This window comes from Lithobates pipiens, unplaced genomic scaffold (assembly GCF_037356315.1).
Source record: "Lithobates pipiens isolate NorthernLeopardFrog02 unplaced genomic scaffold, aLitPip1_a1.2 Scaffold_25, whole genome shotgun sequence".
NCBI classification, from domain to species: Eukaryota; Metazoa; Chordata; class Amphibia; order Anura; family Ranidae; genus Lithobates; species Lithobates pipiens.
This window is the reverse complement of record NW_027507787.1, coordinates 110055637-110083612: the sequence shown is the minus strand read 5'-3', so window position 1 is coordinate 110083612 and position 27976 is coordinate 110055637. Positions and strand designations below refer to the sequence as shown.

General features: G+C 48.2%; 1 protein-coding gene across 1 annotated transcript; it reads right to left on the bottom strand.

The window, feature by feature from the left end:
- On the bottom strand, positions 1-27951 carry LOC143929774 (uncharacterized; the record flags this gene model as incomplete). Its single annotated transcript, XM_077453752.1, has 5 exons — positions 1-253; positions 341-531; positions 649-920; positions 26903-26980; positions 27713-27951. Coding segments are annotated over 5 exons (1008 nt in total), but the record flags the coding sequence as incomplete, so codon positions are not given.
- Between the last annotated feature and the right edge of the window lie 25 nt (positions 27952-27976).

Sequence of the window (27976 nt, the reverse complement as noted above, 5' to 3'; positions counted from 1 at the left end):
TGGAACTGAGTGAGGTCATCAGATATCAAGCGTTTCCCTCCCTCGCTGGTGACAAAGAAGGCATCCCCTTTGTTGAAGGTCTTATCTTTCGGAAATAGGTGGTGAACCACATTTCCTCAGATCCTTCCAAGACCACCTTAGCCATCTGTGAAGGAGCTTCCGCACTTCCGACATCCACCTCAATGATCGTTGCATCCACAGCCTCTGCGTCGACGTGGATGGTCTTGTGGGTCTTCAGCAGCCATTCATTTACCTGTTGAAGGATAACAAAACAGATGTTGTTGCAAGTGTCACTCCCTACATTCGGTGTAAAACACTATTGACTTGTGTAAACACTCACAGTCATGTTTTGAATGACGGTTGGTCGCTGAAGATGCTCCAGTGTGAGTAGAGCTTCAAGGTAATACAGGACGGTCATCCGGTCTTGGTCTTCCAGCTCCAGTCCATCATTTGCCCTACCTATCAAGGTAAGAAAATTAGGTTTTGCAAGAGACAGAATCCTTTGGCTTACCTCTGGATCCTGAGCCCAATCTCTGTGGGGAAGAGAAAAAAAATGATTGCATGCATATTTAGCAAAATCAAATGCATTAAAAAATAAATAAAATGGATAAAGGCAATACAATATTTACTACCATCAATATTGCCTACCCATTTCCTTGGCAGCTTTCTTGTTGATCTTCTTACGGATGTCATTCAGAAGTTCTACAAATCTTGATACGGCTTGATTGGCAGAAGGATCGTCCAGGCATCTTGGTTCCATGGAGATATGCCTTGCAAACTTCTGGATGCTATCCAGATGGTTGATCGCAGTGGATTGGCTGACTCCGGAGGCTCCCAGTTGATTGAAGAAATCGACGGTCCTTTCTGGCTGGTCAAGACACTTCAACGAAACCTCCTGGCTGTCCACGAAGTACAGGTACCTGGTCACAAAGTTCACGTAACAATGGATAATAAAAACATCTTAAAGTGCTTCCAAAGGCTGAATTTTGTTTTTACCATAATGCTTTCTCTGCATTGAAGTAAACAACATGTGAAGCTCCCCCCAGCCACTTCTAAAATTACATGAGCCCCATCTAGATCCAGCGCTGTGCACATTGGCTCTCTCCCTTCTTTTAGGCTCAGTGACAGAAGTGGGAACCTTTTGGCTAAGGCTACAGTCAATCACAGCCACTGAGGAGTGGGATGGTGCCCAGCCATGTGCTGTAGCTATAGACACACAGAGCTGGCTTGGAATAGAGGGGGGGGGGGTCTGCTTCTGGTGCGGTCTTCTGGTACCTTTGCGGGGGTCTTCTTCTGGTGCAGTGTTAGGAATTTCCCTTGTGATCTGTAAAAACTCCAGGTGTTCTGAGAAGCAGGAAAATGTATTTCTGATGTGGCCCACAAAAGAGAGACATGCTTATAGAACAAAAGCTGAAGAAAAAATGTCTGCCAAAAGACTGTGTCCCGCCTTCACATACCCCATAAGAATAACATCTCTATGCTTCTATTGGCTGAGGGAACATAAATAACGTTGTCATGGCACAGAATGGCACTTTATTAGCTATTCATGTTCCGTACATTCTTAGGCTATCATATTTAGTTAAATCTAATCATCCTACTTACTATGGAGTTAATTAGGACAAAACAATACAATGAGTTAATACAATAATGTGCTCAGAAGTAAGCTTTTTAACAAATCAGTCTCAGGACTATTGTTTTTCTAATAGTCACACAATAAACATTTAAAACTTTTCTAACATTCCCTCCTCTTTGTGTGACTATTTTATCTCAACACATTTCGATGAAAGTCCCTGTGTTATACACTTTCGGACTGTATGTCATTAAGTTGAGCTTCAATGTCCACATAGGTCTCCTCAGAGGTAGAGAGGGTTTGATACATTGTTCTTGAGACTGCAGTTTCAATGAGTTTTTGTGAAAGTCCTCGAATACAGGGAATGCAGCAGCATCCGCAAGTGACCAAAACGGCCAAAGCCACAGCGATTGAGATCAAACATGATGTGATAAATCCAGTCCATTTACCGAACCATCCTTCAAGCCAAGCTGTGAATGGATCATTAATACCTGAGTTTTCCGCCAATTCATTCGATAGCGCAGTCAGTCCTTCCAAGGCTCTGGTCACTGTCCCTCCAGGAGCTGTATTGTAGGGATAAAGGTACAACACATGCTACCAAACATTTTGCATACCCCTCCTCTTTCAGCTAAGACCATATCTAAAGCCATTCGGTTCTGCCAGGCCATTAGAGATGTGGGGGCTAACTATTCTGCTAGGCCCTTCACAGCATCCCTAGTATAGTTTACAAATCGTTGTTGATTATAATATATATATAATTAATCCAGTCAACATTTTTATTTATAGTCACCCACCAGAGAAGAGACTCAAACCCAGCTGTCACCTGATTCCTGGCTTTAAACTCATCCGGCACCCCGCGAGGAACCCCAATCTCATCTATGTAGATCTGAGAGTCAAATGACCCCAAGGGAGAGGTGTCCCTACGATACTGTCGGTGACTCTTAGTCCACGGGTATTCTGACAGGATTCTCAGGGGCATAGCCAGCTGGACCATAGCGCAATCCCCTTGGGCATTGGCCGGTAGTCTAGCTCGCAGTTTCTTATCCCCACACATCCACCAGACATCAGCTCTCTGAATGTCATGTTCAACCCAGTCACCATTGTCCGTGTTAATCCTCTCCACACAGTAGTCATCAGGTAGTGACCCAAGATCCACCGCGCTACGGTTCCCTGGGAGTGCAAAACAAGTAAAGTTGCCCGGATAAGCGGTAACCGCTGGAGGTATCTGAGGTCTCTGTACTGGGGGAAACAACAAACTCAATGTGTGACAAGTAGAATTTGCTTCAGGTTTATAGCTCTTATTATACAATTGCAACATACATTTTAAACCTTCTGGATCTGTATTGTGATCTAGAGGAAAAGGAACTGTTGCTAAATGTGGTCTGGCTCCGGCACAAACCAAACAGTTTTCCTTTTTCAGAGTTCTAACCGTGTACCTCAACCATTCTAACCACTCATTTTTTTTTTCCTTGGTAGCCCGTCTCCAAAGCTATGGCATCTTCTATTGTTACGTTAGCGAATCTTATAGTTATACTCAGAACTTCTATTTTAGTATGGCCTTCTTCTTTCCCTTCTGAGTCTACCTTTTCCTGTTGTCTAGTTTTATTTGGTGGTAATACCTCAAGGAAAAATGTTCCTGAGGGATCAGTTCCTGACACCCATGCTCCCATGCTTGACATCCTGCCTTATTCCAGAGCCAGCAGATATATTTATCTGCCCATAGAAGTCCTCTAGCCCCAGTTGTATCCCCACAATCTGCAATCTGACAGAAGTCTACCAGTATAGTGCTAGTTATTCCCTCTATAAAGGTTAGATTTAATGCTTTTCCTGTTCTTTCCCAATCCAAAGGTTCCTCTACTCTTCCATAATGTATAACCCCTCTTATGGATGCCTCTCCTAGAGTCACCAGTAACCCAAGGATAATTACTGTCCCTTTCATCCTAACCAGCTACAGAGTTCCAGCGGATAGGATAGGGGAGTTGGAAGGGGAGGGAGACTTCACCGGTTTGAGACAAGTCCCACCTTGTGTGAGACCTCCCTTTGTAGCCGGATTTTCTGAACCTCTGGTAGCCATCTGGCCCTACTCTGCCTGTAAAACCCTTTTACAATGGGACTGGTGAATCCAGGTAGACCTCTCTGCAATCCTTATCACAGTAGGGGTAGTTAAAAGGACTTTGAAAGGACCATCCCACCTTGGGGAGTACCACTGCTTTTTTCTTATTACTTTTTATTGAGACCCAATCTCCCACATGCACCTTTTTCATCTTCTTTTGGGGGTGTGATATACATACTGGTCACAGCTACTAGTAGGCAATACATCCAATTTTTACCAGTTTCTTCTATAGCTTTTCTCAGCTTATTTTTTAAAATTACATTGTGTCTCTCCACCAATCCAGCTGATTGGAAGTGGTAGGCGCAATGGTTTTTTATTTGGATACCCATCACTTCTGTCAAATGTTGTATAGTTTTATTTACAAAATGGGGTCTATTATCACTGTAAATCCTTTCAGGGATTCCAAATCTAGGAATAATATCTCTTAGTAATGCTTTGGCTACAGTCTGTGCATCTGCACTTCCTGTCGGGAATATCTCCACCCATTTGGTCAGGGTGCCTGGGTACCAAACAATATTTCTTCCTTTCACATTTGTCTAATTCAATAAAATCCATGCAAATGTGTTGGAATGGATATTGTGGTATAGGGAACTTCCCTTTCTGTGGTCTTATACCTTCCTGAGCATTGTGTCTTGCACATATAAGACATTGAGAGCAAAAAGTTTTTTGAGTAATTTGTGAATCCATAGGCTGTACATACTTTATTTAACATCTCAGTCATCCCCCTGTTTGACACATGCGTTACTCCATGTGTCAATACTGCTGCATACCTAAATAAAGATTTTGGTAATACCGGTTTCCCTTCAGGTGATGTGTAAATGTCATCAATTATTGTGTAACCCTTTGTTTTCCAATATTGTTTTTTTTCCCAGGGGGGGCATTTTGCTGCATTTCAGTAAGGACTGTATGATCTATCTGTATGATTTCCTGTTCTGTCATTATTTTATGTGTTTCTTGTGCCGCTATTTTGGCAGCTTCATCTGCCCTTTTATTTCCCTTTGAGATGGGGTCCGTATATTTTGTGTGTGCTTGACATTTACAGATTGCAAGCTTTTTTGGTAACTGTATTGCATCTAGGAGTTCTAAAATGAAGTCCGTATGTGAAATTGGTTTACCACTGGAGGTGACCATCCCCCTGTTTTTCCATTGTTGTGCAAAAACATGTCCTGTTGAAAAGGCATATTGACTGACAGTGTATATGGTTACAGATTTTCCTTCTGACAGTATACATGCTCTTGTCAGTTCTACAAGTTCTGCAACTTGTGCTGAATAATGTTTTGGTAGTGGCCCCGCTTCCAAAATCTCATCCTGTGTCACTACTGCATCTCCCGTTGTATTTGTGCCATCTGGATTTTTCTTACTAGAACCATCAACAAAAAGTATCATGTCAGGGTTAGATAACGGTATATCTTTCAGATCACTTTGTGGCAGTACCTTTTCAGTGATGGCAGCAACGCAGTCATTTTTTATGACCATCAGTAGGAAGTAGTAGTGTGGATGGTTTTAATGTAGTACACCTCTGTATTGTTAAGTGAGGTTTTGTCAAGAGTATTGTCATGCAGGAAAGGTGTCGTGCTGGGCTCAAATGTGATACCTTTCGTTGTAACAGGATAACAGACACCGCATGTGGTGCCTTTTCAGTTAGTAGGTTGAATAAAGACACCAGTCCATCCGGTTCAGCCTGAGTGAGTGTCTAGCCCCTACCCCTGTACACCCACATCGTTCTCCACCCCCAAGGATCCAACGTCCCCATTCATATACCAAGGCCAAACCAGGACAGAAGCTAATCAACCCACCTGCATGTCCCCGGAGTGTGGGAGGAAACCAGAGCACCCAGAGGAAATCCACGCAGGCACAGGGAGTACATGCAAACTCCAGGCAGGCAGCACCATGATTGGGATTCGAACCAGTGACCTCCTTCACTGCTAGGCGAGAGTGCTAACCACTACCCCGCTGATGCTACCAGTGCTTGTACACAGGGTGGAAGTACTCTCGTTGCACTGTCTATTTCTGTAGAGTAATCCTTCCTCTAAAACCACCTGTGCCTCTTCCTCTATGAGACCCCTCTGGTTCTGCCTCAGCAGTGTACTCTTCTGCATCCTCCTCTCCTTCATCACCTTGCACAAAAACCTTTACTTTCACATTCTTTTTTGCCTTTGTTTTCAAATACTTCTCAGAATGCTTAGCATATTGTAAAACATCTAAAACTGATGCAGTTTGGTAAGTAACCATGTTTTTAACAATGTAATCCTTATGATCCTGCTTCAATCCATTTAAAAAAAAAACAATCTTTAGCTGTTGTTAATATGCACTATACACATCCTCAGCTTCGGGGAGCCCGGAGAACACTCTAAAAATCTCTCGTAATTTATTTAGGTAGTCACTGACACTTTCCTTGTCTTCTTGTACTGTCATATTTTTTTTTTTGCCAATCAGTCCGTTGTACCCATCTAAGATGGCATCTGTTCAATAAGGCAGTCAACCTGTTCCCTAAGTCTGGGCTTTCTGGAGGCAATGGATCCCCCCGTCCCTGTGCATTTTCTGGGGCGCAGGGGTATTCCTCACCGTCCTCCACACCATACCTAATAGGAGGTTTACTTAGTCTCTTGGCTCCTGCTGGGGCACCTAGTACATGAGTTATGGCATCAGTTAATGTTTCAAGGATCGATCTGTTCATCTCCAGGACTGAACTACTGTCTGGAGAGATTGAGGAAGTGGAGTTGGGGTTTTGTTCAGAGGCGGTTCCTTTGACAGGGGTGGATGTCACAGGGAAGGTGTTACTCTGGGCAGTTACTTGCACCTGAGGGGGAGGACCATTATAGGGAGGTGGTCTCTGGGTGTAGCAGATGAGATCATCCTCTTTGTCCACTAGGGACAATTGGTCTTGGCATTTTTTCTTTGTTCTTCCTTCTACCCTAATTCTAGCATGCTGAAGCCAATACTCCGCCATTTCCAACCCATACCTTTTTTGAACTTTGGGTCCTGACATTTTAAGCTTATCCACAGGGCCCCAAAATAGAACTTTCTTTCTTTTTAATTTTTTTTTTTTAGTATTCTGATTCAGAACTTAGCCTTTTGACTTATAAATGTACCCCAATATAAACAGCATTGCATCAACACTTCACAGTTGAAAGTCTATGAATTCTAAAAATAACTCCAATCCAATATAAATATTTACTTTAAGACTATTATTCAGACTCTTTCCCACCAAAAGTCCTAATATTTTCACAGATGCACAAATTGACTTCTGTCAGGCAATCTGCATTTTCTTGTTTCCGAGAAACAGCTTCTTGACCATCATAGTAATGAAAACATCCTCAGCCTTTTTTTTCTTTTCTTTTCACATTCATCAAGCCACCTGATAATAATTCTACAACATTCTATTTACTCCAAAGTGCAATCTACCTTCTTTTTCTTTTATGCTAAGTTTCAATATTTACAATATAACCCTTCTGTATTGTCATAGCTAATCAAGGGTTAACTTTTACAACTTCTGGCAGAAGCAATCCTTCCATGAGGGGAGGGGGAGGGGGAGAGTGAGTGCAGTGCGTTAGGTGAAGAATGACTTCTTATCTTTTTAGAAATACGCAGCACAAAAACATGTAAACGAACAAAGCAATACAAGAGAAAAAAAATATCAGCACTCCCCACACTATCGAGAGAATCAAAAAGGGTTAAACATGAACAAAGATAAAGTAAACACACACAGAAGAAAGTTAGCCTTGCGATCTTTGTAGATCACTTAACTAAACAGCGCTTAAATAGTCAGGCATTCAACCTCTGACATTCGGTATACCTCAAATCTTTTTGTTATCTGTCCGGACAGCGGGCGACGTAATTTTTTACCTTAGACAACGTCCCCAAGTGTCTCTACGAGCATTGGACCACCTAGAATATTATAGGATCAATACCAATGTCGGCAATTACAACACATTAAACCAGAAGCAAAGAGAAAGAGAAGAAAAGACTCTTAGAAAAAATTAAGAATAATTTAAATTCTCTTACCTCTCAAACACCTGGACTGGATCACACAAGGTTCGGAAACAGACAGTGGAATCCAGATCTTTTGGCCCCGCCCCTTTTTCACCAATAACATTGAATGGGGGGACTTTAATATTCAGTGAGCTTCAAAGTCCAATACTCACCGAAGTTTTGTCGGGCCGTCTGATCTGAAAACCAGCGTGTTGCTTCCGGCTCGAAAGACCAAAAATGTTAGGAATTTCCCTTGTGATCAGTAAAAACTCCAGGTGTTCTGAGAAGCAGGAAAATTTATTTCTGATGTGGCCCACAAAAGAGAGACATGCTTATAGAACAAAAGCTCAAGAAAAAATGTCTGCCAAAAGACTGTGTCCCGCCTTCACATACCCCATAAGAATAACATCTCTATGCTTCTATTGGCTGAGGGAACATAAATAACGTTGTCATGGCACAGAATGGCACTTTATTAGCTATTCATGTTCCGTACATTCTTAGGCTATCATATTTAGTTAAATCTAATCATCCTACTTACTATGGAGTTAATTAGGACAAAACAATACAATGAGTTAATACAATAATGTGCTCAGAAGTAAGCTTTTTAACAAATCAGTCTCACTACTATTGTTTTTCTAATAGTCACACAATAAACATTTAAAACTTTTCTAACAGCAGTCTTTGGGGGTCTGCTTTAGGTGCGGTCTTCTGGTGCCTTTGGGGGGGTCTGCTTCTGGTGCGGTCTTCTGGTACCTTTGGGGGTTCTGCTTCTGGTGCGGTCTTCTAGTGCCTTTGGGGGGTCTGCTTCTGGTGCGGTCTTCTGGTGCCTTTGGGGGGTCTGCTTCTGGTGCGGTCTTCTGGTGCCTTTGGGGGTCTGCTTCTGGTGCGGTCTTCTGGTGCCTTTGGGGGTCTGCTTCTGGTGCGGTCTTCTGGTGCCTTTGGGGGTCTTCTTCTGGTGTGGCCTTTGGGGGTCTGCTTCTGGTGCCCTTGGGGGTCTGCTTCTGGTGCAGTCTTCTGGTGCCTTTGGGGGGTCTGCTTCTGGTCCGGTCTTCTAGTGCCTTTGGGGGGTCTGCTTCTGTTGTGTTCTTCTGGTGCCTTTGGGGGGTCTGCTTCTGGTGCAGTCTTTTGGTGCCTTTGGGGGTCTGCTTCTGGTGCGGTCTTCTGGTGCCTTTGGGGGTCTTCTTCTGGTGCGGTCTTTGGGGGTCTGCTTCTGGTGCGGTCTTTTGGTACCTTTGGGGGGTCTGCTTCTGGTGTGGTCTTCAAGTACCTTTGGGGGGCCTGCTTCTGGTGTGGTCTTCTGGTGCCTTTGGGGGGTCTGCTTCTGTTGCAGTCTTTGGGGGTCTGCTTCTGGTGCGGTCTTCTGGTGCCTTTGGGGGTCTGCTTCTGGTGAGGTCTTCTGGTGCCTTTTGGGGCGTCTGCTTCTGGTGCGGTCTTCTGGTGCCTTTTGGGGGGTCTGCTTCTGGTGCGGTTTTCTGGTGCCTTTGGGGGGTCTGCTTCTTGTGCTGTCTTCTGGTGCCTAAGGGGGATCTGCTTCTGTTGCGGCCTTTGGGGGTCTGCTTCTGGTGCGGTCTTCTGGTGCCTTTGGGGGTCTGCTTCTTGTGCCTTTTGGGGGGTCTGCTTCTGGTGCCTTTGGGGGGTCTGCTTCTGGTGCGGTCTTCTGGTGCCTTTGGGGGTCTTCTTCTGGTGTGGTCTTTGGGGGTCTGCTTCTGGTGCGGTCTTCTGGTGCCTTTGGGGGGGGTCTGCTTCTAGTGCGGTCTTCTGGTGCCTTTGCGGGGGTCTGCTTCTGGTGCGGTCTTCTGGTACCTTTGGGGGTTCTGCTTCTGGTGCGGTCTTCTGGTGCCTTTGGGGGTCTGCTTCTTGTGCCTTTTGGGGGGTCTGCTTCTGGTGCCTTTGGGGGGTCTGCTTCTGGTGCGGTCTTCTGGTGCCTTTGGGTGTCTTCTTCTGGTGCGGTCTTTGGGGGTCTGCTTCTGGTGCCTTTGGGGGGGTCTGCTTCTAGTGCGGTCTTCTGGTGCCTTTGCGGGGGTCTGCTCTGGTGCGGTCTTCTGGTGCCTTTGGGGGGGTCTGCTTCTAGTGCGGTCTTCTGGTGCCTTTGGGGGGGTCTTCTTCTAGTGCGGTCTTCTGGTGCCTTTGCGGGAGTCTGCTTCTGGTGCGGTCTTCTGGTACCTTTGGGGGTTCTGCTTCTGGTGCGGTCTTCTGGTGCCTTTGCGGGAGTCTGCTTCTGGTGCGGTCTTCTGGTACCTTTGGGGGTTCTGCTTCTGGTGCGGTCTTCTAGTGCCTTTGGGGGGTCTGCTTCTGGTGTGGTCTTCTGGTGCCTTTGGGGGGTCTGCTTCTGGTGCAGTCTTCTGGTGCCTTTTGGGGTCTGCTTCTGGTGCGGTCTTCTGGTGCCTTTGGGGGGTCTGCTTCTGGTGCGGTCTTCTGGTGCCTTTGGGGGTCTGCTTCTGGTGCGGTCTTCTGGTGCCTTTGGGGGTCTGCTTCTGGTGCGGTCTTCTGGTGTGGCCTTTGGGGGTCTGCTTCTGGTGCCTTTGGGGGTCTGCTTCTGGTGCGGTCTTCGGGTGCCTTTGGGGGGGTCTGCTTCTGGTGCGGTCTTCTAGTGCCTTTGGGGGGTCTGCTTCTGTTGTGTTCTTCTGGTGCCTTTGGGGGGTCTGCTTCTGCTGCAGTCTTCTGGTGCCTTTGGGGGTCTGCTTCTGGTGCGGTCCTCTGGTGCCTTTGGGGGTCTTCTTCTGGTGCGGTCTTTGGGGGTCTGCTTCTGGTGCGGTCTGCTTCTGGTGCGGTCTTCTGGTACCTTTGGGGGGTCTGCTTCTTGTGTGGTCTTCTAGTGCCTTTGGGGGGCCTGCTTCTGGTGTGGTCTTCTGGTGCCTTTGGGGGGTCTGCTTCTGTTGCGGTCTTTGGGGGTCTGCTTCTGGTGCGGTCTTCTGGTGCCTTAGGGGGTCTGCTTCTGGGGAGGTCTTCTTGTGCCTTTTGGGGGGTCTGCTTCTGGTGCGGTCTTCTGGTGCCTTTTGGGGGGTCTGCTTCTGGTGCGGTCTTCTGGTGCCTTTGGGGGGTCTGCTTCTTGTGCGGTCTTCTGGTGCCTAAGGGGGGTCTGCTTCTGTTGCGGCCTTTGGGGGTCTGCTTCTTGTGCGGTCTTCTGGTGCCTAAGGGGGGTCTGCTTCTGTTGCGGCCTTTGGGGGTCTGCTTCTGGTGCGGTCTTCTGGTGCCTTTGGGGGTCTGCTTCTTGTGCCTTTTGGGGGGTCTGCTTCTGGTGCCTTTGGGGGGTCTGCTTCTGGTGCGGTCTTCTGGTGCCTTTGGGGGTCTTCTTCTGGTGCGGTCTTTGGGGGTCTGCTTCTGGTGCGGTCTTCTGGTGCCTTTGGGGGGGTCTGCTTCTAGTGCGGTCTTCTGGTGCCTTTGCGGGGGTCTGCTTCTGGTGCGGTCTTCTGGTGCCTTTGGGGGGGTCTGCTTCTAGTGCGGTCTTCTGGTGCCTTTGCGGGGGTCTGCTTCTGGTGCAGTCTTCTGGTACCTTTGGGGGTTCTGCTTCTGGTGCGGTCTTCTAGTGCCTTTGGGGGGTCTGCTTCTGGTGTGGTCTTCTGGTGCCTTTGGGGGGTCTGCTTCTGGTGCGGTCTTCTGGTGCCTTGGGGGGGTCTGCTTCTGGTGCGGTCTTCTGGTGCCTTTGGGGGTCTGCTTCTGGTGCGGTCTTCTGGTGCTTTTGGGGGTCTGCTTCTTGTGCCTTTTGGGGGGTCTGCTTCTGGTGCCTTTGGGGGGTCTGCTTCTGGTGCGGTCTTCTGGTGCCTTTGGGGGTCTGCTTCTGGTGCGGTCTTCTGGTGTGGCCTTTGGGGGTCTGCTTCTGGTGCGGTCTTCTGGTGCCTTTGGGGGGGTCTGCTTCTGGTGCGGTCTTCTAGTGCCTTTGGGGGGTCTGCTTCTGTTGTGTTCTTGTGGTGCCTTTGGGGGGTCTTCTTCTGGTGCGGTCTTCTGGTGCCTTTGGGGGTCTGCTTCTGGTGCGGTCTTCTGGTGCCTTTGGGGGTCTTCTTCTGGTGCGTTCTTTGGGGGTCTGCTTCTGGTGCGGTCTGCTTCTGGTGCGGTCTTCTGGTACCTTTGGGGGGTCTGCTTCTGGTGTGGTCTTCTAGAGCCTTTGGGGGGCCTGCTTCTGGTGTGGTCTTCTGGTGCCTTTGGGGGGTCTGCTTCTGTTGCAGTCTTTGGGGGTCTGCTTCTGGTGCGGTCTTCTGGTGTCTTTGGGGGTCTGCTTCTGGTGAGGTCTTCTGGTGCCTTTTGGGGGGTCTGCTTCTGGTGCGGTCTTCTGGTGCCTTTTGGGGGGGTCTGCTTCTGGTGCGGTCTTCTGGTGCCTTTGGGGGGTCTGCTTCTTGTGCGGTCTTCTGGTGCCTAAGGGGGGTCTGCTTCTGTTGCGGCCTTTGGGGGTCTGCTTCTTGTGCGGTCTTCTGGTGCCTAAGGGGGGTCTGCTTCTGTTGCGGCCTTTGGGGGTCTGCTTCTGGTGCGGTCTTCTGGTGCCTTTGGGGGTCTGCTTCTTGTGCCTTTGGGGGGTCTGCTTCGGGTGCGGTCTTCTGGTGCCTTTGGGGGTCTGCTTCTTGTGCCTTTTGGGGGGTCTGCTTCTGGTGCCTTTGGGGGGTCTGCTTCTGGTGCGGTCTTCTGGTGCCTTTGGGGGTCTTCTTCTGGTGCGGTCTTTGGGGGTCTGCTTCTGGTGAGGTCTTCTGGTGCCTTTTGGGGGGTCTGCTTCTGGTGCGGTCTTCTGGTGCCTTTTGGGGGAGTCTGCTTCTGGTGCGGTCTTCTGGTGCCTTTGGGGGGTCTGCTTCTTGTGCGGTCTTCTGGTGCCTAAGGGGGGTCTGCTTCTGTTGCGGCCTTTGGGGGTCTGCTTCTTGTGCGGTCTTCTGGTGCCTAAGGGGGGTCTGCTTCTGCTGCGGCCTTTGGGGGTCTGCTTCTGGTGCGGTCTTCTGGTGCCTTTGGGGGTCTGCTTCTTGTGCCTTTTGGGGGGTCTGCTTCTTGTGCCTTTTGGGGGGTCTGCTTCTTGTGCCTTTTGGGGGGTCTGCTTCTGGTGCCTTTGGGGGGTCTGCTTCTGGTGTGGTCTTCTGGTGCCTTTGGGGGTCTTCTTCTGGTGCGGTCTTTGGGGGTCTGCTTCTGGTGCGGTCTTCTGGTGCCTTTGGGGGGGTCTGCTTCTAGTGCGGTCTTCTGGTGCCTTTGGGGGGGGCCTGCTTCTAGTGCGGTCTTCTGGTGCCTTTGCGGGGGTCTGCTTCTGGTGCGGTCTTCTGGCACCTTTGGGGGTTCTGCTTCTGGTGCGGTCTTCTAGTGCCTTTGGGGGGTCTGCTTCTGGTGTGGTCTTCTGGTGCCTTTGGGGGGTCTGCTTCTGGTGCGGTCTTCTGGTGCCTTGGGGGGGTCTGCTTCTGGTGCGGTCTTCTGGTGCCTTTGGGGGTCTGCTTCTGGTGCGGTCTTCTGGTGCCTTTCGGGGGTCTGCTTCTGGTGCGGTCTTCTGGTGCCTTTGGGGGTCTGCTTCTGGTGCGGTCTTCTGGTGCCTTTGGGGGTCTGCTTCTGGTGCGGTCTTCTGGTGTGGCCTTTGGGGGTCTGCTTCTGTTGCCTTTGGGGGTCTGCTTCTGGTGCGGGTCTTCTGGTGCCTTTGCGGGGGTCTGCTTCTGGTGCGGTCTTCTAGTGCCTTTGGGGGGTCTGCTTCTGGTGTGGTCTTCTGGTGCCTTTGGGAGGTCTGCTTCTGGTGCGGTCTTCTGGTGCCTTTGGGGGGTCTGCTTCTGGTGCGGTCTTCTGGTGCCTTTGGGGGTCTGCTTCTGGTGCCTTTGGGGGGTCTGCTTCTGGTGCCTTTGGGGGGTCTGCTTCTGGTGCGGTCTTTTGGTGCCTTTGGGGGTCTGCTTTTGGTGCGGTCTTCTGGTGCCTTTGGGGGTCTTCTTCTGGTGCGGTCTTTGGGGGTTTGCTTCTGGTGCGGTCTGCTTCTGGTGCGGTCTTCTGGTACCTTTGGGGGGTCTGCTTCTGGTGCCGTCTTCTAGTGCCTTTGGGGGATCTGCTTCTGGTGCGGTCTTCTGGTACCTTTGGGGGGTCTGCTTCTGGTGTGGTCTTCTGGTGCCTTTGGTGGGTCTGCTTCTGGTGCGGTCTTCTGGTGCCTCTGGGGGTCTGCTTCTGGTGCCTTTGGGGGTCTTCTTCTGGTGCGGTCTTTGGGGGTCTGCTTCTAGTGCTGTCTACGAGTCCGGATATTATAAAATCAAAAGATGGCAAAAATGTCAATATCCAAAAAGGAGGACTCCACTCAAATCCAATTGAGGTTTCGTCCAAAAAATACAGCACTGGACTCCATGGAGTGAGGGATTTCTTAAGTGTCAGTAGCTACTGTACATGTAGATAATTTGATTTTAATTTTCAAAGCTTGGGTGAAGGTATATTTATAGTGCTGGCTATACATTATAATTTTTTTTTTTCTGTCAATCAAACCGGAATCTACCTAATTGCTAAAATGTTTTCTCCCCAGAACCACAAGGATCCCCTTGGTCTGCAAGGTGTGCTTGAAGATTCAAACCATGCTTTCAACACACCTGAGAAGAGTTTGCGTGAAGAATGCGGATGAGGCTGAGATCAAGCAACTTGTCGAGGAGGCCCGATCGAAGATGCGACACGCGACCAGACGCCTTAGTATCGTCGCATACGAAGACCTGGAGCATCCAAGTGTGGTCAGGCCTTGTCAGTTTTACGTAGGTTTTCTCGAGGCCAGGGGAAGCATCGTCCTTACGGAGTCAGGAAGACAGCGGTACGTATTAAACCAAGCTTTATTTAAAGAACGTTTTATAATGCCATAAAACTACATAGACTCATTCCTGGCTCTATTAGCAGACCTGAAGAATCAAAGGAATTCATCAGACGGCAGGTAAAAATGTCAAACGTTACACACTGCAAGGTTACTTAAAGCGGAGCTCCACCCTAAAGTGGAGCTTCCGCTCATTGGAACCCTCCCCCCCTCCGGCGCCACAATTGGCACCTTTCAGGGGGGAGGGGGGTGCAGGTACCTGTACAGTACAGGTATCTGCACCCACTTCCAGCATAGATATCCGCAAAATCTACGGATATTTACGCCCCTTTCCACAGGTCCCCCGCTGTCTGCTGGGAAACACACGGATCCCAGAGACAGCGGGGACCATCCTTATTACGCAGCGCAACTCGCGCAATGCGCAGTAGGGAACCGGGAAATGAAGCCGCAAGGCACCACTTCCTGATTCCCATACCCAAGATGGCGGCGGCAGCACCCGAGAGATGATCGAGAGATCGGCTTCGGGTGCCGACATCGCGGGTGCGCTGGGCGGGTAAGTGTCCTTATTTTAAAAGTCAGCAGCTGCAGTATTTGTAGCTGCTGGCTTTAAAAAAAAAAAAACAGCAGAACTCCCGCTTTAATCTAGATACTTTTTTAAGACTGCCAATTTTAAGTTTCTGATCTTAATCAATTTTAACCCCCATTTGTAATAACAAACATGTCATACTTACCTGCTCTGTGCAATGGTTTTGCACAGAGCAGTCTTGATGCACTTCTCAGGTTCCCCTGATGCTTGTGGCTCCCTCCTTCACCGACTGCCCATCATGGCAAGCTGCTTGCTGTGTGGACGCTCCTGCAGACTCTATTCCAAGCCATCTCTGTGTGTCTATAGCTACAGCACATGGCTGGGCACCATCCCACTCCTCAGTGGCTGTGATTGACTGTAGCCTTAGCCAAAAGGTTCCCACTTCTGTCACTGAGCCTAAAAGAAGGGAGAGAGCCAATGTGCACAGCGCTGGATCTAGATGGGGCTCATGTAATTTTAGGAGTGGCTGGGGGGAGCTACACATGTTGCTTACTTCAATGCAGAGAAAGCATTATGGTAAAAACAAAATTCAGCCTTTGGAAGCACTTTAACCACTTGCTTACTGGGCACTTAAACACCCTTCCTGCCCAGACCAATTTTCAGCTTTCGGTGCTCTCACAATTTGAATGACAATTACTCAGTCATGCAACACTGTACCCAAATGAATTGTTTGTCCTTTTTTTCCCACAAATAGAGATTTCTTTTGGTGGTATTTGATCACCTCTGGGGTTTTTATTTTTTGCGCTATAAATAAAAAAAGACCGAAAATTTGGAAAAAAAAATGCATATTTCTTTGTTTCTGTGACAGAATTATGCAAATTATAAATTTTTCTTCATAAATTTTGGCCACAATTTATACTGCTACATATCTTTGGTAAAAATAACCCAAATTAGTGGATATTATTTGGTCTTTGTGAAAGTTAGAGAGTCTACAAGGTGTGGTGCGAATCGCACAAAATTGATCACATCTGATGTACTGGTGGCCTATCTCGCTTCTTGTGACCCGAACAAGTCAGGAAAGTACAAATACCCCCCAAATGACCCCTTTTTGGAAAGTAGACATTCCAAGGTATTTAGTAAGAGGCATAGTGAGCTTTTTGATGTTGTCATTTTTTTCCCACAATTCTTTGCAAAATTAAGATTTTTCATTTTTTTTCTCCACAAAATTGTCATTGTAATAGGTTATTTCTCTCACGTGGCATGTGTATACCACAAATGACACCCCCCAAAAAATTCTGCTACTCCTCCTGAGTATTACAATACCACATGTGTGGGACTTTTTCACAGCCTGGCCACATAGAGAGGCCCAACATGCAGGTAGCACCATCATGTGTTCTAGGAACATAAATTACATATCTAACTTGTTGACTATTTATTACACTTTTGAAGTACCAGGACAATGACACGTGACACTGATGACAGATGGCACTGATACGTGGCAATGATGACACTTATACGTGGCACTGATGACATGTGGCACTGATGACAGATGGCACTAATATGTGGCACTGATGACAGATGGCACTAATATGTGGCACTGATGACACGTGGCACTTATACGTGGCACTGATGACACGTGGCACTAATACGTGGCACTGAAGACACGTGGCACTAATACGTGGCACTGATGACAGATGGCACTAATACATGGCACTAATACGTGCCACCGATGACAGATGGCACTAATACATGGCACCGATGACGCGTGACACTGATGACAGATGGCACTGATAAGTGGCATTGATGACACGTGACACTGACAACAGATGGCACGTGACACTGACAGGTGGCACTGATGACAAATGGCACTGATACGTGGCACTGATGACAGATGGCACTAATACGTGGCACTGATGACAGATGGCACTATGTGGCACTGATGACACGGGGCACTGATGACAGATGGCACTTATACGTGGCACTGATGACAGATGGCACTGGGGACAAATGGCACTGACAACAGGTGGCACTGGGGGCAGGTAGCACTGGGGGCAGGTAGCACTGGGGTGGATGGCACTGGGGGCAGGTAGTACTGGGGTGGATGGCACTGGGGGCAGGTAGCACTGGGGAGGATGGCACTGCTGGGGGAGGATGGCACTGCTGGGGGAGGATGGCACTTTTTTTTTTTACTTTTTTTTTATTTTACTCGAGGCAGAACAGCTGCCGCTGCAGCCGTTCATCTCTCCCCTCTCACACTGCCTGTGTGAGGAGGGAGAGTGGCGCTGAGAGATGATCTCATATGTTTACATATGAGATCATCTCCCATTGGACACGCCAATCGCGCTGTAAACGGCCGCTGTGATTGGCCGTCTACAGCGATCTGTGTTTGCCTGTCCCCGGGGGACACGGCGAACACAGAACTTCCGCGATGCGCGCCCGCGGCGGCACGCATTGCGGAAGTAAACATCAGGACGTCCAGGGACGGCCACCCGGACGAACGCGCCTGCTCTACGACCGTCATTCGGCTATAGGGCGGGCGCGAGGTGGTTAAGATGTTTTTATTATCCATTTTTAAGTGAACTTTGTGACCAGGTACCTGTACTTCGTGGACAGCCAGGAGGTTTCGTTGAAGTGTCTTGACCAGCCAGAAAGGACCGTCGATTTCTTCAATCAACTGGAAGCCTCCGGAGTCAGCCAATTCACTGCGATCAACCATCTGGATAGCATCCAGAAGTTTGCAAGGCATATCTCCATGGAACCAAGATGCCTGGACGATCATTCTGCCAATCAAGCTGTATCAAGATTTGTAGAACTTCTGAATGACATCCGTAAGAAGATCAACAAGAAAGCTGCCAAGGGCAGAAAGTAAATGGGGTAGGCAATATTGATGGTAGTAAATATTGTATTGCCTTTATCCATTTTATTTATTTTTTAATGCATTTGATTTTGCTAAATATGCATGCAATCATTTTTTTTTCTCTTCCCCACAGAGATTGGGCTCAGGATCCAGAGGTAAGCCAAAGGATTCTTGCAAAACCTAATTTTCTTACCTTGATAGGTAGGGCAAATGATGGACTGGAGCTGGAAGACCAAGACCGGATGACCGTCCTGTATTACCTTGAAGCTCTACTCACACTGGAGCATCTTCAGTGACCAACCGTCAAAACATGACTGTGAGTGTTTACATGAGTCAATAGTGTTTTACACCAAATGTAAGGAGTGACACTTGCAACAACATCTGTTTTGTTATCCTTCAACAGGTAAATGAATGGCTGCTGAAGACCCACAAGACCATCCACGTCGATGCAGAGGCCGTGGATGCAACGATCATTGAGGTGGATGTTGGAAGTGCGGAAGCTCCTTCACAGATGGCTAAGGTGGTCTTGGAAGGATCTGAGGAAATGTGGTTCACCACCTATTTCCGAAAGATAAGACCTTCAACAAAGGGGATGCCTTCTTTGTCACCAGCGAGGGAGGGAAACGCTTGATATCTGATGACCTCACTCAGTTCCATAAGAGGCAAGTAAAATATAAAATTGGTCATACAGCTATGCCACAAATGTAAAATTACTCATCAGTGCTAACCAAAAACTTTTTTTCAGTTGTACAACCATAACAGACCAAAAACTAACAAAAATCTCTCACCCTTTAGATTCAACCTTCCTGCAGTTACTTACTAGCAGGCAAGGAAGGCTTTCGAGCAGTGTGGTTTATCCCACTGCAATGACGAAGTGAAGGATCTTGGGAAGGAATACTTCAGCAGATCAATGGAAGGTGAAGACGTCGAGGGCAAGATTGTGAAGGGTGCCGTGATGGTGAAGAGGATTCAGAGAGACTGGATGCCTTCTACTTCAGGGTAGGTTGTATATTGCTGATCGGAATCTAGAAAGTCGCCAAGTAAAAAATATTGATCGTGTTACTGTTGCCAACACAAATGTCTACAGAGTAGATGAGCACTCATTCAATCCAGTGCTGTGCACATCTACAGCTCTTCTCTCCCCTCACTCACTCGGCTCATAGGCTATGCCAAGGCACCAGAAGACATTGGCTCCCACTGCTGTGGATCAAATCCAGAGATGGAGTGAGGGGCAGTGCAGAGTCCTGCTTTCTATAGACATCAGTGCTCAGGTGCAAGCCTGCATAAGTGCCCCCTTAGGAATCTGCTTCCCATGTGGGCATTGGACATATGAGGAGCCAGTAATGCCAGTGGGGTACCCAAGAAAAGGAGGTTCAGTTAGGAAAGTGGGAACTTTTTTTTTTCTTTTTTTTTTTGGTGTGTGTGTTTTTTTTTGTGTGGGTTTTTTTTTGTTTTTGTTTTTTTGTTTTTTTTCTTCACTGTTACATTGATAAGCAAGTTAATGGCTAAACACTCATTTTGATTTCTGGAGACCCGAGGACGAGACAGGAAGCGGTGCCAGTTGAAGACAAGGAGATGGTCTTCAGAAGAGTACAAGATGCCTTTCCGGTGGGAACCGACGCAAAACCGCCAGGTTTGAAGACATGTCGAATCTTTACAACTGCACACGAGGCGTACTGCTACAAGAGGTGGAGGCAACAGCAGTACGTGATGCGCGTCAATGAGGTCGTCGGTGAGTACTTTATAGTTTTCCTAGCATCTGTGAATTAAAGAGGAGTCCCACCCACTTTTGGGAGGTGGTCTTAAACTAAAGACTACCCATTTTTTTTGGAGAGAGATAGATATCTATCTATCTATTTATAATCAAAAATAATGTTGGAAGTACATAATGTACTACCGTTCCGTTTGGGCTGTGGTGCATGATGTCATGTCCTCTTGTGCAGTGAGCCCTTCTGCTGTCTTCTGGGACCTGCATGGCCTGCTAGTAGGAAATCGGCAGAGAAGCCATAAGGCCCCACTGCCGGTTTCTTAGTTATAATGGTGGCACCTGCACCCAATTCCCATGGACTGATCGGCCTGGGGGGGGGGGGCAAAATTGCAGGCTTTCTGGATAGGCAAGTGTTCTTATTAAAAGTCAGCAGCTACAGTGTTTGTAGATGCTGAATGAAAAAAATGTCTGGAACTCTACTTTTAAGCATATTCTATTCTTGCATTATATTGTAATACATGGTCTTCTGCTTTCAGGACGTTTCAAGAGGAATACCCCCACAGAAGAGAAGGTAACCTCTTTTTGTCAAACGCAGGGATGGACAACAAACCAACCAAAGATGGAAGAGATCCTTAAAAGCTGGAAACCCAACATGAACAGGGGGAAGGCTAAAGAAGAAATGGACCTAGAAAATCACATCGCCTTGCAAGACTGGAAGGGGCTTGCCATTATAGAAGACGATGTTGGAAACACTGGGGAGACGGTCTTCACGACCTTACCATTCAAGAAAGGTGTGGTGGTCTGTGACTACCATGGACCATTAATTCCGTGTGAAAGAGGAGAGGAGCTTATGAGTGCCATGGCAGAAGGTAAGATGGTGAGGTTGGCAAAACATGACTATCAGGCGATCCCACGTGTTAATCTGATACCATTGATTCTGCACACTACACTTCTCCCCCTGCTGTCAATCACAGCCAGTAATAGAGCAGGGGTTTGGAGGATGTGCCTCCATAGCAAGCGGCCACAAAAGGAGGATTGGGTCTGCTCTGTGCAAAAACTTTACAAAGAGCAGATAAGTATAATCTGTTGTGTTTTTGTCTTTTCTAAAAAAGTGCTCTATTGCAATCACTTTCAGGGGGTCAAATAAACCCAGTCAGTGTACCACTTGAGGGGGTTCAAGTTATTTCATTTATTTAACAGTATGTTTTATGGGTATAAAGATATTTTGATATACATGTGTCCATTTCTAGTTACTTATTTTGCTGATTGAGACATACCTTTATTTATTTTTGTCTTTTTATTAGCAGCATGGCACTTATTATTTCATTTATTTGGCAGGTGAGATGGGCTACCTCTTCTTTTTTGAGGACAAGAGGAACAATCGGAAGCTGTGCGTTGATGGCAAGAACGTCCTGTGCCCCGTCATCCCTCCCTACCAACAACTTTTGGGAGGAAGATCAATCATTCCAAAAAGCACCTGAACCTGAAGCCAAGGCTGAATTACCGGAGCGATGGCACCACCCCTGTTCTTCTGTTTGTGGCCATAGAAGATCTTCCAGTTGGCATGAAGCTGAAATACGACTATGGGGTCACGAATCGCTCCTTCAGGGGGGAAGGGGCAGATGTTGCTTGGTTTAATACATAAGAACCTAGCTGACGCCTGCCTCTATGGTACCGGTAGCCGGATGACCTCTAGGGTAAGTCATTTTTCCCCTGCTCCTAAACTGCTCTTCATCTATTCTCCAAACATTCCATTTTTTTCTCCTCCATCAACCTTGCTCATTTCTGTCCTACCAAGTCTTTTCTTTACATCTTACCCTGCCTACTCATCATTTTTACTCTTCCTCTCTTTCTGTCTCCCTCATTTGTCTTTTTGCTTTGTGAATTAACCTGCATTTATAAAAAGCTCTCATTGTATCCCCCTTACTACATCACTGGGAGCTGTGTATCTGTGTCACAAGAAAAGGAACCTTAACAAGTTAACAATTAACAGTGGATATCTGCGTAAGTTCTATACAGCCATTGATGTGACTTGAGCTTACTGATCATCAGGCAAAGGTGCTTATTTTTGTTTCAGGAGCAACCTTTTTCACAAGCCATAATATGACCCAAGCAACAACATGGATGAGACAGACTTGTGGGTTTGGCTTTTTAAATGTTTAAAGCCTTGATTCTCATTGTTCTTTAAAAAACAAAAACAAAGGAGGAAAATAAATGGGCGCAACTAGAACTCAATTTCTCTTGCTGGGACTTAGGCCAGCCATACACCAAGTGAATTTATTTCCTGCAACTATGGGTTGCAGGAAAGATGCTTGATTCTACCATCAGCAGCACAGACAGTGTTGATTCAGGAATCCCTCCTTCCATGGCCATAGTCTTCTCCCAGCGGGGGAAGCTGTCCCAATGGGAGAAAACGGGGATTATTGGAGGAGCAGAGAAGAAATGCTGAATGACTGTCAGCAGCTCTCCTCTCAGATCTCTGAGAGCCTAGCCAGTGGCTCAGTTATCAGTGCAGAGATGGCGGGGGACAGCTGCAGCATTGGTTTGATGCTGCATCCACCTGGGTAAGTATGAAACTAAGGGAAAAAAAAATCTCTTGATTATTGCAAAGTCTTAACATGTATTAAATTGTATACTTACCTGCTCTATGAGATGAAATTGCATAGAGTAGCCCTTACCCTCGTCTTTTGTCAGTGCTCCTCTCTGCACCTTTTTTCTCTTCACACCCCTAATCGCAAACTGATGCTGCACTGCCTACATCCACAGACACAGTGTGGCTTGGCCCTGCCTCATGCTTGCTCCACATAGGTTTAGACTGATGGCAGAAGCCATTGGCTTTTGCATTAGCAAATCCTGCGAGAGGGAAGGGGGAGCTGCTACCGACTGGCACAGAGCTGGTCGAGTGGGCACTCTGGTAATTATAGAGTGAGGGGGCAACTGCTACCAAAACATGTGTACCTTAGTGCAGGAAATGTATTAAGGTAAACCATGTTTTTTAGGCTTTAGAACCAAAAACTGTTAGAAGTATTAAAATTGCCCCTTCTCTAGGAAGAGGGGTTATTCCATCTATGCATGACCAAGATGGCTTTAGTCCTCCCTTTTGCAGACAATGATTATAGATTTAAACTGACAGCTGTAAACATCTTATCATGTCCATAGCTGCAAACTCAATCAGTTATTGATTGGATAATTGCCTGTTATGTGCAGACTTTTTGCCCTGGGGTTAAAGGATACAGCCAACCCTGCTGTATGTAGCAAAAAAACAAGTGTTTCCTGTATACTATGTAAATATAACAATAAGAAATGTAAATGTGATGGACAGGAGTCACAAAATGTTTTCCACCCTCTACAGAGGAAGGCACCAGAAGAAGACACAGGCACCAGAAGCAGACCCCCAAAGACCGCAACAGAAGCAGACCCCCCCAAAGGCACCAGAAGACCGCACCAGAAGCAGACCCCCCAAAGGCACCAGAAGACCACACCAGAAGCAGGCCCCCCAAAGGCACCAGAAGACCGCACCAGAATCAGACCCCCCAAAGGTACCAGAAGACCGCACCAGAAGCAGACCCCCAAAGACCGCACCAGAAGAAGACCCCCAAAGGCACCAGAAGCAGACCCCCAAAGGCACCAGTAGACCGCACCAGAAGCAGACCCCCCAAAGGCACCAGAAGAAGACCCCCAAAGGCACCAGAAGACCGCACCAGAAGCAGACCCCCAAAGGCACCAGAAGACCGCACCAGAAGCAGACCCCCGAAAGGCACCAGAAGACCGCACCAGAAGCAGACCCCCAAAGGCACCAGAAGACCGCACCAGAAGCAGACCCCCCCAAAGGCACCAGAAGACCGCACCAGAAGCAGACCCCCCAAAGGCACTAGAAGACCGCACCAGAAGCAGACCCCCAAAGGCACTAGAAGACCGCACCAGAAGCAGACCCCCAAAGGCACTAGAAGACTGCACCAGAAGCAGAACCCCCAAAGGTACCAGAAGACCGCACCAGAAGCAGACCCCCGCAAAGGCACCAGAAGACCACACCAGAAGCAGACCCCCCCAAAGGCACCAGAAGACCGCACCAGAAGCAGACCCCCAAAGACTGCACCAGAAGAAGACCCCCAAAGGCACCAGAAGACCGCACCAGAAGCAGACCCCCAAAGACTGCACCAGAAGCAGACTCCCCAAAGGCACCAGAAGCAAACCCCCCAAAGACACCAGAAGCAGACCCCCCAAAGGCACCAGAAGCAGACCCCCAAAGGCACCAGAAGACCGCACCAGAAGCAGACCCCCAAAGGCCGCAACAGAAGCAGACCCCCCTTAGGCACCAGAAGACCGCACAAGAAGCAGACCCCCCAAAGGCACCAGAAGACCGCACCAGAAGCAGACCCCCCCAAAAGGCACCAGAAGACTGCACCAGAAGCAGACCCCTCAAAAGGCACCAGAAGACCGTACCAGAAGCAGACCCCCAAAGGCACCAGAAGACTGCACCAGAAGCAGAACCCCCAAAGGTACCAGAAGACCCCCGCAAAGGCACCAGAAGACCGCACCAGAAGCAGACCCCCGCAAAGGCACCAGAAGACCGCACCAGAAGCAGACCCCCCCAAAGGCACCAGAAGACCGCACCAGAAGCAGACCCCCAAAGACTGCACCAGAAGAAGACCCCCAAAGGCACCAGAAGACCGCACCAGAAGCAGACTCCCCAAAGGCACCAGAAGCAGACCCCCCAAAGACACCAGAAGCAGACCCCCCAAAGGCACCAGAAGCAGACCCCCAAAGGCACCAGAAGACCGCACCAGAAGCAGACCCCCAAAGGCCGCAACAGAAGCAGACCCCCCTTAGGCACCAGAAGACCGCACAAGAAGCAGACCCCCCAAAGGCACCAGAAGACCGCACCAGAAGCAGACCCCCCAAAAGGCACCAGAAGACTGCACCAGAAGCAGACCCCTCAAAAGGCACCAGAAGACCGCACCAGAAGCAGACCCCCAAAGGCACCAGAAGACCGCACCAGAAGCAGACCCCCAAAGACTGCAACAGAAGCAGACCCCCCAAAGGCACCAGAAGACCACACCAGAAGCATGCCCCCCAAAGGCACTAGAAGACCACACCAGAAGCAGACCCCCCAAAGGTACCAGAAGACCGCACCAGAAGCAGACCCCCAAAGACCGCAAAAGAAGAAGACCCCCAAAGGCACCAGAAGACCGCACCAGAAGCAGACCCCCAAAGGCACCAGAAGACCGCACCAGAAGCAGACCCCCCAAAGGCACCAGAAGAACACAACAGAAGCAGACCCCCCAAAGGCACTAGAAGACCACACCAGAAGCAGACCCCCCCAAAGGCACCAGAAGACCGCACCAGAAGCAGACCCCCAAAGGCACCAGAAGCAGACCCCCAAAGGTCACACCAGAAGAAGACCCCCAAAGGCACCAGAAGACCACACCAGAAGCAGACCCCCAAAGGCACCAGAAGACCGCACCAGAAGCAGATCCCCAAAGACCACACCAGAAGCAGACCCCCCAAAGGTACGGTTTGAATCTTCAAGCACACCTTTCAGACCAAGGGGATCCTTGTGGTTCTGGGGAGAAAACATTTTAGCAATTAGGTAGATTCTGGTTTGATTGACAGAAAAAAAAATTATAATGTATGGCCAGCCCTATAAATATACCTTCACCCAAGGTTTGAAAATTAAAATCAAATTGGCTACACGTACAGTAGCTACTGACACTTAAGAAATCCCTCACTCCATGGAGTCCAGTGCTGTATTTTTTGGACGAAACCTCAATTGGATTGGAGTGGAGTCCTCCTTTTTGGATATTTACATTTTTGCCATCTTTTGATTTTATAATATCCGGACTCGTAGACCGCACCAGAAGCAGACCCCCAAAGACCGCACCAGAAGAAGACCCCCAAAGGCACCAGAAGACCGCACCAGAAGCGGACCCCCCAAAGGCACCAGAAGACCACACCAGAAGCAGACCCCCCAAAGTTACCAGAAGACCGCACCAGAAGCAGACCCCCCAAAGGCACCAGAAGACCTCACCAGAAGCAGGCCCCCCAAAGGCACTAGAAGACCGCACCAGAAGCAGACCCCCCAAAGGTACCAGAAGACCGCACCAGAAGCAGACCGCACCAGAAGCAGACCCCCAAAGACCGTACCAGAAGAAGACCCCCAAAGGCACTAGTAGACCGCACCAGAAGCAGACCCCCAAAGGCACCAGAATACCGCACCAGGAGCAGACCCCCCAAAGGCACCAGAAGACCACACCAGAAGCAGACCCCCAAAGGCACCAGAAGACCGCACCAGAAGCAGACCCCCCAAAGGCACCAGAAGACCGCACTAGAAGCAGATCCCCAAAGACCGCACCAGAAGCAGATCCCCAAAGACCGCACCAGAAGCAGACCCCCAAAGACCGCACCAGAAGAAGACTCCCAAAGGCACCAGAAGACCGCACCAGAAGCAGACCCCCAAAGGCACCAGAAGACCGCACCAGAAGCAGACCCCCCAAAGGCACCAGAAGACCGCACCAGAAGCACATCCCCAAAGACCGCACCAGAAGCAGACCCCCCAAAGGTACGGTTTGAATCTTCAAGCACACCTTGCAGACCAAGGGGATCCTTGTGGTTCTGGGGAGAAAACATTTTAGCAATTAAGTAGATTCCGGTTTGATTGACAGAAAAAAATATATATAATGTATGGCCAGCCCTATAAATATACCTTCACCCAAGGTTTGAAAATTAAAATCAAATTGGCTACATGTACTGTAGCTACTGACACTTAAGAAATCCCTCACTCCATGGAGTCCAGTGCTGTATTTTTTGGACGAAACCTCAATTGGATTTGAGTGGAGTCCTCCTTTTTGGATATTGACATTTTTGCCATCTTTTGATTTTATAATATCCGGACTCGTAGACAGATTGAAATTTACTAAGCTCCCAGCAAACGGGATGCCACCCAAATAGGCAGGCTACAAAATATAGGAAAAAAAATGACTACCTCTGCCAGACCTTGAGCTCTGTAATCCAATCAAAAACAAGCTAGTTTATATGTATCACTCCTTAAAGTGGAAATGGCACCCAAGGGGAAATTTTGCTTTGGAGCCCTCCTCTCCCATATTTGACAACTTCTTTTTATTTTGGGGGGGGGGGGGGGAATTACAGGTACCCAGTATTGACTGCAGACTTCTGGGACACATTACCGAAGACTGCACTCTGATTCACAGAGTGCAGTGTACAGTTAGCTTTGAAGCCAAAAGCTGCATAAGTGCCTGCCCACAGTTAGGGTGCCAGGAACCTGTAGGCTAGTGAAGAACTAGCCAGGGTGAGGATGATGCTGGATCCCTGGACAAGCAAGTGTCCTATCAAAAGTCAGCAGCTACATTTGTAGCTTCTGAATTTTATTTTTTATTTGCACAACTAGAACTTCCTATTTAAACCACAGCAAGTTTACCCTGGATGTCTTCTTCCTTCCAGAGCTTCATCCCCTCTGGTGGGATCGTCCTGGACTTCCTCCACGGGAACTTGAGATCTAGAATATAGTTTAGGAGAGGTTTAACTTGTTTGCAAACTTTTTTTATTGCAAATTTTTACAAATTTCTTGGGATAAAAATAGTATCAGTACAGAAAGATCCATGAACTCGCAAAAGGTGAGCAAATGTCTGATAAATATAGCTGTAATGTAAAAACAATTATAACGGTAATTACAGTTGAGGTAGGCTATAGCCCATTTGGGTCTGAACTGAATAATTATAACTTCAAGCTGTAGCCCCTTTAGCATAGCTCCAGATCGGGGCATTTTTCACCAAAGTTGAAGAAATTGGTGTCAAAAACAGAGGCTTGAGGTTTACTTTTTAGACCCCTTTCACACCACACCGCCGATAGCGTGGGCGGTAAAACGCCGCTATTTTTAGCGGCGTTTTACCGCCGGATTTGCGGCGCATTTCGGCCGCTAGCGGGGCGGTTTTACCCCCCCCCCCGCTAGCGACCGCAAAAGGGTTAAAATCGGCGGCAATATACCGCAATAGCGGCGTTTTGCCGGCGGTATTACAGCGCTGCCCCATTGATTTCAATGGGGAGCAGCGGTGGAGGAGCGGGGATTTCACACTACACACAATGCTGCAGCTTCTTTAGGGCGTTTTGCAGGCGCTATTTCTAACGCTATAGCGCCTGCAAAACGCCCTGGTGTGAAAAGGGTCTTAATGCCATTATAGGGTCACAGGTTAAAATAACGTTATAACCATTTAAAATGTTGACCACTTACCGCTGTCTTCCTGCAGGTTGACGTATAACGACACTTCCCTTGGACTCAAGAAAGTGTGCCAAAAAATCCTGCGGTGTGCTAGAACTGCTAGCATGGTCGAGATCAGCACACTGGACAATACCGAGGTTCCCAACCAAGTGCCACATGTTGGACCGCGCCTCCTCCACAAGCCTCTTGATCTCGTCCTCAGTATCATTTTTCCTACACACTCGCCGAAGATGCACCGAGAGGACATCATATATATATATATATATATATATATAT